Below are 12,136 nucleotides of genomic sequence, written 5' to 3'. Positions count from 1 at the left end.
TACGCCCAATTTCCTGTGCTTTTCTCCCTTACTTCCTTCTAGCGTCGTCGTTCTTATTCCGTAAACCCTTACGCTGCTTAAAAAATAAGATCTGATATATTTAGAGCTGACTTATCGGTAGATCGTTCGATATTCGATCCCGAAACGTTTCGCCGGAATGCATTTAATAGCATGCAGGATAAAATGCAAGTTTCTTCCTCAGAACACGTTCTGTCGCGATTATGGCAGAAATTTCATGGATCCTCGAATATTACACTTGCAAATAGAATCTATCGACGAAACACAACGTGTCAAACATGTAAAAAGATAATTTAATATTTCAGTCGGTGCAGTATTTGTCTATATATACCGATACGTTATCAAGAAAGGCAAATTACTAATAAATGTTTTATCCCCTATTTTTTTTTTCGAAGTTCCCGAACAGAGGATCAAACAAACCCACAGGATAGCTTTTGAATTTTTAACATCTGTTGTCACGGACAGAAATTCGATACCGACGTACGCGCGCCGCGGATAAAGCGTTCATTTAGAAGCGAATAAAATGTTCAATGGTAAATATTTCAATCACTCTTTGCGTTTATCAGCGTTAAAACGATTCATTTTAGTTCGCGCGAGCATTAGCATCTTTGTGTTTAATTAATACTCGACCGGGAAAAGGAATAAATTTCACGAGCAAATTTAAAACCTATTATTTATGTCTCGATCGACAAAATTATGCTAATAATAATATCGAAGGAAAAAATTTCGTTTCTGTATACTATTTCGTAATCGATTAGTGTACACTGTTACGATAAAAACGAGTTCTATGTTTCATTCGATTTTTTTCACGCTTGTTTCTACAATTTTTTTGCTCATCGCGGACTTGTTCATTTAATAAAACCCATTTCCAAACGAGAAACCCGGAAATTGAAATGTGATTTATTGATTTCAAATTGACTTTCGTCGACTTGTTATTTATTGCGATTTTATCAGCGGAAAAAATACTTGGCAAATACGATCATACATTTTCCTAAAGAACGATAATTCGCAAAGATTTGTTTCAACGATGCTCTTTTAGAAATTATCGTAGAATAACTTTGTGTTCGTACAAAGATCTCGATATTTCTAAGAATCAAATTGATAAAAAAAAACATAAATTTCTCAGTCTTAGGGACCTCTATTTGTCATGGCATAGATGCTCGTTTCTTGACACAGTGTAAGAAATAAAAATATTCGATGGAGTGCAATTTTATGGAATTTCTAATAAGAAGAGCGTTGTATGCAATTTTGGTTCGACGAGTAACAAAAGATTGATCTTTTTAAAGTGAACAAAGTTCGAAACAATCGAAGGAGAAGGTCGAAAGGTCTTTGACGCGTAGGAGGATTGGTTTTTTTGCTAAAGAATCGATCATGGTGGATGCTCGAGAAGGTATTGCGGGATCGAAGCTGGAATCCAGCTTCTGCACGGTTGAGAATGGCGCGCTAGAGTCGATTCAAGGTGCAGTCACCTTTCTCGGCCTGGGTGACCGTGGAATTCCTCAGGGTACACTCGGCCGGAAAAATAATCTGCTCGACCAAGGCTCGCATCTTTCTCCAGCAGCTGAACCGGACCGCGAGCGGTTGCAAACCCCGTTGCAGCATCCTATCTTAACGCGATTCCATTTGTCAGACGCTTCCCTCCGACATTTTCCGAAAGAGGAGCCTCGAATATCGCGCTAACGGCCGCCTGAGTTACGTCCTACGCTAAGGATGCACGAAATTTATCTCGAAAACTATTAGAATCCACGACGTTTCCAAGGAAAAAGGCCCCACACGCCCAGGGGCCTTTCGTTTATAATAAAAGTACACGTTCAGTATAAAGTGGGATTAAAAATAATCCGAATTCAGCTCCTATCGGTGGATGGAATTAATTTACACGCAGCTGCCGATCGCATGAGTTTAGGAAACGAGAAATAAAGAGCGTACCGAACTCGGTGAAGACTTGTACAGTAATCAAGAACACTATTGTGAGCAACCGGACAATACAAAAATAATTTCACAAACGTTCGAAGCTGGATCGTCAATAGCGTTATCTGGACTTTATGATTCGAAAACAGAATTTCATCGGATGAACGTTGTTATGAATTCGCCGGAATTCAACTGAAATTGTTCGCTTCGAGTTTCCCTCGAGTCGAAACAATAGCAGCAACTTTATACTCGGCGAAGTTGGAAAAACTACAGGATTTATAACCCGGGGAAAACTTGGATTGATAAATTGCAGGAATGCTCTGTTTCTTAAAAGTTTCGAGTCTTTTGGTGGAAAACTAACTCGTTCGTCGGTGTTTTCCCGGGGAACGCTTTCATCGAAGATTCCAAAACGATCTAAAGAAAGTTTGTCAAATTAAAAATGGTCGATCTCGGAGATGACGGTTTCGAAAGAAAATTGTACGCCATTTTGACCCCGATTCTCTCCGTGAAAGGTTCCGCGTCCATGATCGAGCTCTATTTCAGCGGAATGAGCCCTCCAGGTTCAAGAAAGCTCGTTATAAGATTACGTTCGAGATTCGCGAAGGACAGGAGAACGAATTCGGTTGAACGATCGCTCTGCCAGTCGACTCGTTGAGATTGCTTTCGGGATCCCGAAATTTCATCTACCATCGATCGATTACGTTTTAAACAACGAACGAAGCTTCGAATCGACAACAGAACACTCTGAATACGATTTTTCCTTTTGAAAGTTGCTCCATTTCGACCCGAAAGACTGTTTTCAGCGAGAGTTTCAAGTCCTTTTTCGATCGCGTCAAAGTGACTTATACGAACGACGCATCTTGGAACGCTCATTCGTCGGATGACGTTCTCGCAACTGGACGTTGCACTTTTATCGTTTCCGCTTTCTTCCTCCGGTCTCGTCTTTCCGTAGCTTCTCGCTGGGAAGCTTCAAAGTCAGCTGCCGTCTCGAATACGCGTCTTTGCTTCCGGGGACGAACACAATTGTCGTCGTCGTAATACGTACTGTGCCTCTGTCCCTCGGACTCTTTGACGCGATTCCTCGTAGGACGTTTCACGTTCCCAGGCTTCGCAATCTATCGGTATCGATGCTCTCTCTTGGCTTCTTAGCGTCGATTATTCTGATATTTTCGAGCGATTGGAATGTACATCATGATCAGTCTTCAGCAATTCCATCGCAAATACGAATACGAGGAGGCGTGAAACGTGGCCAGTACGATTCAGTCTTGGTATTCAATTCGCTGGGGCTTCGATCTCGCGGCTTACGCTCGATAGGGTCCGATCTCGCCCATGTCCATCCCGTCGCGCATCTCCATCTCGACGTGAGCGTCGCGGTGCTTGTCGGGCCGATGCACGGCCAGGTCACGATCGCGACTTCTCTCGCGACCGGACGATCTGTCTTTGTCGCGGGGGAAATGATGATACTGATGAGCGGCGTGGCCGTTCATGGGCAGCGTGGGGTACGAGGACTGCCCGCAGGAGGGTTGGTGTCTCGAGGGTAGCGGCGGTGCAGGGTGGTGGTGTCCTGGGACGCCGTTTTGAACCCTCGAGTCGTTCTGGGGGCTGTCTGGCGGCGGTTGAGGCGACTGGGGCGCCCGACGCAAAGAGTGATTCGCGTAATGCAGTCGTCCGCTGGTCGTGGAGCAACTGTCCCCGTTCACGCTGAGGGGCGTCGATCCGTCGTCGATCGGTCCGGCCGATCGACGGGCACCGGACGCCCCGGAGTTGGGCAGCGTCCCCGGACGGCGCATCTGTCGCGCCGTTTCCCCGTCGATGTAGGTGAAGCCCTCGGCGAGAGTAGTGCTGCCGTGGGGCAAGAACCAAACGCCGCCGGCTCCGGGGCTCGCCGCCCGAAGTTCTAGCTACAGCTCCGTCACCGGTATCGGTTTGATGCCAGTGGCGATCTGAGAGTGTTGCTGTTGCTGCTGCTGTTGCTGCTGTTGCTGCTGCAGGTGATGATGATGATGATGAGTGGGTATAGGCTGCGACTGAGCCTGATGGTGATGATGATGGTGATGATGAGGATGGGCGGACCTGACGATGTACTCGTCGTCGGAGAAGGTCTTCTGGTACTCGTGCTCCTTGCGCGAGATCGCTCGGTTCTTCCACTTGTAGTCCTTGAGGGCGTCCCTGACGCGTCTGCGACATCTGTAGTAGAGGATCAACGTCAAACCGGTGAGAAGGGCGAGTCCAGCCACGCAAAGCGTGGCCAGCAAAGCCTGTTTACGGGGATCGGAGAAGGCGCAGCCCAGCTCGTCGGGCGTCATTCCCTTGATGGGTTTTCCTTTGGATTCCGGCGGTTGCGCGCATATCACCGGGCTGGAGTTCCTCGGGACGAGCACCTCGGACAGCCAGAGCAGGCTGCAGTCGCACACCATCGGATTCTCGCTCAAATCCAGTCGGCGTAGCTCCTTCCAGGCCACCAGGGACTCGGAGAATCCGGTAAACGCATTGTCGCGCACCATCAGGTGCCTCAAGTTCGGCAAACCGGCCAGCGAGCCGTCCTCCATCGTGGTCAGTCGTTTGTTGCTGTTCAGTATAAGAGTCTCGAGGTTCGCGTTGTCCGAGAACGCACCCTGCTCCACCGTGGTCAACAATTTCGCCGCGGATATGTCCAGTTTCTTCAGCTTCGAGAGCCCCTGGAAGGCCCCGGACCTCAGCGAGGTGAAAAAGTTCTGACCCAGGGTGAGCTCTTCGAGCCGCGGCAGTATCGCCAGCTGCTTCGTCGGCACTTCCCTCAATTTATTCCCGTCCAGTTCCAAGGTGCGCAGAGTGTTCAAGCCACGGAAAGCACCGTCCCCGATATCGTCCAAACCCGCACCGGTGATGTCCAGCACGGTCAACTGTTCCAATCCTTTGAAGGCGTCGTTGGGCAGCGATGAGAACGCGTTCCAGCCTATGTGAAGCTCCGCCAGGGCGTTCAACGGGGCCAGAGCCGGCGACGGGACGCTTCTCAATTGATTGTCGTCGAGATGAAGCACCCTGAGCGAGCCCAGCTTCTGAAACGCACCGGCCTCCACTTTCGATATACGATTCTTCCCCAGATCGAGCTCCTCCAGTTTCAACAGTGACGCGAACAGACCGCTCTTCAGGCTCTCCAAGTAATTGTCCCGTAGATTCAGCACCGTCAACGATTTCAGACCTTGGAACGCCTTCTCTGCCAACGCGGAGATCTTGTTGTGCCTGAGGTGCAGCTCCACCAGTTGCTTCTGCGCCTCGAAGCTCCCGTTGGGAATGGTTAACAAGTGATTGCTGGACAGATCGACGTTTTTTAAGTCACCGTAGAACCGAAAGGCCGCGTCCTCCACAGTCTTTATCCGATTCTCCTTGAGCACTATCCGTTGGATGCTAGGGTTCAGGGCGATCGGTATCACGTCCAGGTTCGCCTCTATGCAGGAGACCACCAGGTTGTCGTCGTCGCAGATGCACTTGATCGGGCAGAACGCAGCGGCGCCGAAGGTGAACAGACCGGCAAGGACCAGCAGGTGAAACACGGTCGTCGATATCGCTACGCTGCGCTGTGGCGTCTGTAAACAACAAACAGACTCGTTATTAAACCTCCCAAACATATAAGGAAATTAATTAATTCCCAAAAAAGATTCTTTTCGAAGCTCGAATCGAGGATTTAGGCTGCACGGTACACGTATGCACGTTAATCAGACCGCGAAATGTGCTGAAAAACATATACGCGTGAACTAGATCTTCCCCGCTAGGCGCGATCGCGACGTGTCAGCTGTATTAAAGGTAAAAATAGGCACGTCATTAGGAAAGGATTATACACACTCCCGACACCGAACTAACCCCCCCCCCGAGTTCAACCGACGTGCTTGACCCCGTTCCACGTTTCCTATTTCGCCCGTATTACCGAGATTTTAACCACTATTTAATGAATCAAGGTCTCCGAACCTGCTTTAATATTATTTATTCGAGCATCCCCCAGGCACACGCACGGGGACCGAGGCAAATTGTCGACCACGTCCGCTAAATAAATCCCCAGCACTCTCCGTGCGCTTTAAACGCGATTAAAAATATCCTAATTTTTCGAGGGAAGCTATGTATGTTTTCGAACGCTTACAATGTTTCATAGAAATGGTTTTCTCGGAAAATAAACGGTCTATTCCTGAAAACAGGGTTTGGGGCTGATCGATCTAAACGACAACAGCAACGATGACGTTTACCAACGATAATAAACGGGTTTCGGTGCAACGAAACGGACCGATAAAAATTTACAAGAGCTTCGCTGACTGACCTAATATGAATTATAATAGGATTAACTGAGATAACGGCTCCGGTTACTCGCTGTTGCGTGAGTTCACGAGCATATGATTATGATGGCGTTGGGATGCTAATAGCGTATTGTTTCGGTCGCGGAAACAACGGGGTAACGTTATTCCGCCGTGTTTGGTTAAATTATCTTATGTTAATCCGAAGTCATGTTTAGAAATCGGTCTCTATTTAGCATCCATGTTCACGAAAAAGATTGTTTTTGATATCCTAAAGGAAAATCATTTCCCTATTTTTGTTTCGGTGTTGCGAAAACCGCGGGATCGAAAACTACACGATCGAGTTCATAATTATTATCGCGTCGGTGCGTTTGGCACGAAATTCAGTGCAAGTTCCCCGTTATTACGCAACTAGGCGAATGTTTGTTTTTCTTCGTCATTCATATTAATGCAGGTTCGCCTGGTCGAACAGCGCCCCGATACATTATCATTATCATGCATATCAGATCGGCAATTAATCGCGATGAAAATAATAAACGGCCACGGATCCGTATGAACTCGCATTATTTTTGCCGCGGTTAGCAAATATCATCCCCGAGACCATTAATTCCGTCGCTTCAACATTACCATAAATACAATAACGGTGCATCGTCGAGATTACATCGAACCGACGTGTTCTCTTACGCGTGCTGATTCGTTTCGACGTTTCAACGGATGATAAACATTTCCTTGAAACGCGAGCAAATAATATTCTCTTTCGATACGGTGTAATCGTTTGTCCATACTTTGAGGCTGGTTGTACCCTCGATAGGAGGATCCTTTGGCGCGATCTCATATTTCTGAAGCGTCCATCGGTAGGTAAAGAGCACTGTACAGAGTACACGGTCGGTTCGAGAGAGCTTTTTGTCTTAATTATGTGTCATTAGGTGCAACTAATTACAGGCAGATAACGCGGTGAGAATACGCCCGGCAGACGTCTCGACTTATCGTTCGCACTGATCATACCGAGTTCAGACGGGGAAGCTTGAAGGGTTGCAGCCGCAGGGTGCTGCTGGCTGCGACCTGATCGAGGGAGAGGGATAACGTCACGTTTAACTGGATGTAATTAGTGATCGCAATGTACCATTTTGTCCATTAACGCGATACACGAACGTCCACGGCGCAGAGAATCTTTTTAGAAATAAATTCGAAGTGTGAAATTTTTCGACAAAATTAAAAAATTTCGAATCGTTCTAGAAAAATTATTTTTACTTGCAGGGGTTATTTACAATTATTTTTGGTGGATAGAGATACCCTCGAAATCCTAGCCATTTTCTAGAAAAAAATTCGAGAAGGTGTGAAATTTTCGAAGAAATTAAAAATTTTCGAATCGTTTTAAAAAAATTATTTTTAGTTGCAGGGGTCAATTGCAAGCATTATTGGTCATTAGACATACCCTCGAATTCCTATGCACTTTCGAGAAAAAAATTCCTAATTGAAAATGGAATTTATGGCCAGAAATGTTACCCGAAAATGTCATGCGGATCTTTAAAATGTCATAACTTCTGAACGAATTGAAGGATTTTAATTTTCAAAAATGCAAACGACGCGTATTTTAATCAAGAATATGTAGAAATTGTAAAAATACTGAAAAATTTGTTCGTTCACCCCGTAAAATTCTAAAAACCCCCTTAAAAATGGTCCAATTTTCAAACTGCCATAATTCCTATAATAGTGAATATATTTCAATGAAACTTTTTTCTGAAGTAGAGCTCCTAGGTACCTACAGAAAAGTATTAGACAACTTTTCTATAGGGCGCCAAACAAAACTATTAAAAATGAAAAATGAATTTCTAAGAAAAATCGACAGGGGGTAGGGTGCCTAAATTTTCCGCCGAAAAAAATTCTTTCAAATCGATCTGAAAAAATTATTTTTAGTTGCAGGGGTCAATTACAAGAATTTTTGGTCATTAGATATATCCCTGAAATCCTATCCACTTTCGAGAAAAAAATTCGTGAAGGTGTGAAATTTTTCAACGAAATTAAAAATTTTTGAATCATTCTAAAAAAATTATATTTAGTTACAGAGATCAATTAGAAGCACTTTTGGTGGATAGACATACCCACGAATTCCTACCCACTTTCGAGAAAAAAATTCGAGAAGATGAGAAATTTTTCGACAAAATTAAAAATTTTTGAATCGTTCTAGAAAAATTATTTTTAGTTGCAGGGGTCAATTACAATAATTTTTGGTGAATGGACATACCCCCGAAATCTCACTCACTTTCGAGAAAAAAATTAATTACTGAAAATGTCTGACCATGCGTTGACCTCTTCCCCTGAAATTTTTCGTCGAAATTTAAAAGTTTCAAATCGTTCCAAAAAAATTATTTTCGTTTACTGGGGTCAATTACAATAACTTTTGGTGAATAGACATACCCCCGAATTCCTATCAACTTTCGAGAAAAAAAATACTTTACCGAAAATATACAAATTAGTATCTTTGATTTTCATCTTATTTTGGCCTCTAGAATCTCAAGCGAATGAAAAATTAGTTAAAACTATTTTCCCCTCGAAATTTCTCGATGCATCGAAATTTTTAATTCGCAATCGTTGCTTTTATTTCGATTTCTTGCGCAGGAATAGAAATCGTGAGAATCGTTCGCTGGACCGGGCACGTAAAATACGATATTCGCGTCGCGTGTACGCCCAATTTTACGAATAACTGTAATTATTTGTCGAAGCGACGGGGAACGGGAACTGTCTGGATGCTGTCAAATTCGCGGAAGCGTTTCGAAAAGCTTGTTATTCGCGTCGTCGTGCGACGTTCCTCTTTTTTTCTTCCAGCGAAATATCGGGGGGAGGCGACGAACGACGAAAAATTGGGAAAACCTCGTCCGTAAACTGCGACCATTTAACGCGCTCGCGGAAAGTAGGACAGCCACGTAGAAAGTTGAGAAACGTAGAAAACGTGTGTTTCCAGTTCCTCTTTACGGGCAGTAAGGCGAACTTGGATAAAAGGGAATGCAGAAACTGATACTTTATAACTCCGTGCAGCTTTTCAAATATTAAACGTCGGGAACTTTAAATATGATGAAATCCCAGTTTGGCTGCGCTTGAAACCACAAACAAGCGCATCCTGACTGTCTTCCATAGTCATCCACAATTCAATTTCTTTAAACCCACTCGTGTATATATCGTTTTCGTTTTAAATTAATAAATCACGGTCCCAACGTGTATCATTATGTTACAGGTTCGCACGATATTTCAATTAAACACCTGTCAATGGCGTCAGTCGACTTCTCGACCCGTGTTTCGTGCAACCTCGTCTTACTTGGCACCCAGTTTCTAACTTCCGCCGGTAGTGCTTTTAATTTGGAACACGTCATGTGTGTGACGCTGTGAAAAGATCTTTCGTCCAAAGGGAACGTTTATTTCACACGTATTTAACGTAAATAAACTTAATTTCAGAATAGAAATCTTTTAAACGGCTGATCAACGACACATCGAGAAGCAAACGAGTCTCAGAGTAACAAACTAACTAATTTACACTAAACAAACTATCAACTAAATACAAACTAACTAACTAACTGACAATCTAAGTAACTAACTGACAAATTAACTAATTTAATGCAAACTAACTAATTAACTGACAAACTAACTAACTAACTTCAAACAAACTATCTAACTGACAAACTAACTAATTTACACTAAACAAACTATCAACTAAATACAAACTAACTAACTAACTGACAAATTAACTAATTTAATGCAAACTAACTAATTAACTGACAAACTAACTAACTGACAAACTAACTAACTAACTGACAAACTAACTAACTAACTGATAAACTAAGTAATTTACACCAAACAAACTAACTAACTCAGAGTTTTGGATTGAAATGGTTGCAGCACTCCTCAGCTGAAATTGCACCGAGTTGCCCTAAGTCCATATTGGTTTTAGAATAGCTTTATACAGGGCCAGTTTGTTTTCAAGTTCGAGTATCTTTCCAGTACCCAGTAGAGACTTTTTCAATGTTTCCTCTTTTTTAGCCAGAGTTACACAATATCTTTCCTATATGGTAATGTTGAATTAAGACCAAGCTATCAAACGAAACAAGGGTCCAGTATAGAGAATGAGCTTCGGAAGCGTGGATGTATTTAAACTCAATTATCCGGACAGTGAAAATACCGCAACCGAAACGAGAGAAAAATCAACGGATTTGCGTCATTCGGATTACCTTTTTTCCGGGCTTTAATAATTCCCCGGGTCCGTCTTTTCACCGGAGGCGCGGAGAACCGACCCCTAGTCTTACACGGCGTAACCAGTATTTGCAACACGGGGATTTAATGTTTGCAAACGTTGAGTGTAATACCGTGGGAAAATAGAAGCTGCGCTTTTTCCAGCGCGAAACACGGATGACAGAGATTTTTCGTATTGCGATACCAAAAATACCGACGGAGGCTTTGTGGTCGCGGTTCTCGTAATGCCGTTTCATTTCGCCCCTCGTTCCTATTACTTTCACAGATTTGTGTTTGTGTTTCAAAAGACGCTTTTCCTTGGATCGTTGAAGAACACAATTGGTACAGTCAGATCTCTCTGTATAAATAATTTCTAATTTGTTTGGCAGAGAGAATATATTTCCAGGTTTCGAAACCACGAAAAATGTAATTCGTATCGCGTAACATAGACGCGTTTCGTTTCGTTCCAATCAAAAACGGTATATCGGTGTTTCGCGATTCTTGTTTTTGGATTCATTCGTCCCGGGCGAGGTGCATCGCAGAGACAGCTGGAATTTCATTTCTGCCATAACAACAATGTGCAACACACATCTCTCCTCGAAATTGGGTCCGGAGGCTTTCGATTCTGTGTCATCGTTTCGGTAATATTTCGTTGGTTATAATCACTCTCTGTAAATATAGCAACGATAGGCAAAGAGAGCGCTCAAACATCGAAAACTGTACGTTTCTCCGCGAAGGAAGGAGCAATAATTCAAGGGAAGGCAATTTTTCACGTACTGGGGGGGGTGAACAGATCGTTCGGGAATTGTCCCCTGTTTCGAAACGTGTCACGTCCCGGGGCGCCTTTCCACGCAAAAACACGCGAATTCCAAAGAACGTCCGGGTTGTTCTTTATCGCGAGAATACGTGGCTTCGTTTTCGAACACCAGCAGGGAATCATTATGTAATCAAAGAGCGGCTCGTGCTCGTTTAAGAGGAGCCTGTCGGTCCAGCAATCGTCGCGTTCAATCATGCGTCCAGCTACTCTGCAGTTCCCTTTCGGTCGATTGGATAATGATATCCCGGTCTGCTTCGGAAATCAGTCGCGTCTGATGGCATTTCGCTGTTTGTTCGCTGTTGCGTCATCCCTACTTTTCCCCGGGACGCGTAATAATCGAGCTCTGCCTTGGAAAAATAACAAAATTTAAGTTTTTCTGCTTTTCTGGCCTAAGAGAACGTTTAAACAAGAAACAAAGCATCGTTCGACTAATTCCCGAGACGATTGTCGCGAATCATTACGCGAGAAAGCCTCGAGACCATGATGGTTCATCCTTCATTGGAGAATTGCCCTCCCCGAATCGAGGAAACCATTTTTCTGGGCGTCCTGTCAGCAACGAAACGATCTCAACCGCCACAGAACCATTAGAGATGTTCACTTTTCGTAGTATGAGATACAATCGATAGTTAATTATCGTTTGTATATCCGATACAACGGTTTGAACGATCCTCGTACCACCAGATGCCCGATTACATTAATTAGGTGTCGAGTAACAATTATCGCGCCATCTCGAATCACGAGTCCGGGGTATTTCTAGATTAAATTCCGATTCTCTCGCGGAACTAGCGAAAAATAATAGTAAAATTACCTGTAAACGGAAATCATCGTTATCGTCGCCATCGAGCGATTATGTTAATACCGGTACTTGCGTGGCCGCGGCGCGGACCGACTGTTTCTGATTCTCTTTCGG

The 12,136-nt window shown here is 44.1% G+C and overlaps 2 protein-coding genes across 2 annotated transcripts in view; both read right to left on the bottom strand.

Annotated features, from left to right (window-relative positions):
• The window catches only part of LOC122402287, a 684,713-nt gene that overhangs the window by 69,884 nt on the left and 602,693 nt on the right, over nt 1-12,136 (bottom strand). The gene's annotated exons all lie outside the window — the stretch shown is intronic.
• The window catches only part of LOC122402292 (insulin-like growth factor-binding protein complex acid labile subunit), a 172,298-nt gene continuing 163,862 nt past the window's right edge, over nt 3,701-12,136 (bottom strand). The window contains exon 4 of the mRNA XM_043404956.1: nt 3,701-5,492. Within this exon, the coding sequence (XP_043260891.1) occupies nt 3,828-5,492 (1,665 nt within the window). The 3' untranslated portion in view covers nt 3,701-3,827. The remainder of the gene's footprint in view (nt 5,493-12,136) is intronic.

Source organism: Colletes gigas, unplaced genomic scaffold (genome assembly GCF_013123115.1).
Source record: "Colletes gigas isolate AHSC1104 unplaced genomic scaffold, ASM1312311v1 Colletes_gigas_Sc00034, whole genome shotgun sequence".
Taxonomy (NCBI): domain Eukaryota; kingdom Metazoa; phylum Arthropoda; class Insecta; order Hymenoptera; family Colletidae; genus Colletes; species Colletes gigas.
This window is presented reverse-complemented; position numbering and strand designations above follow the sequence as displayed.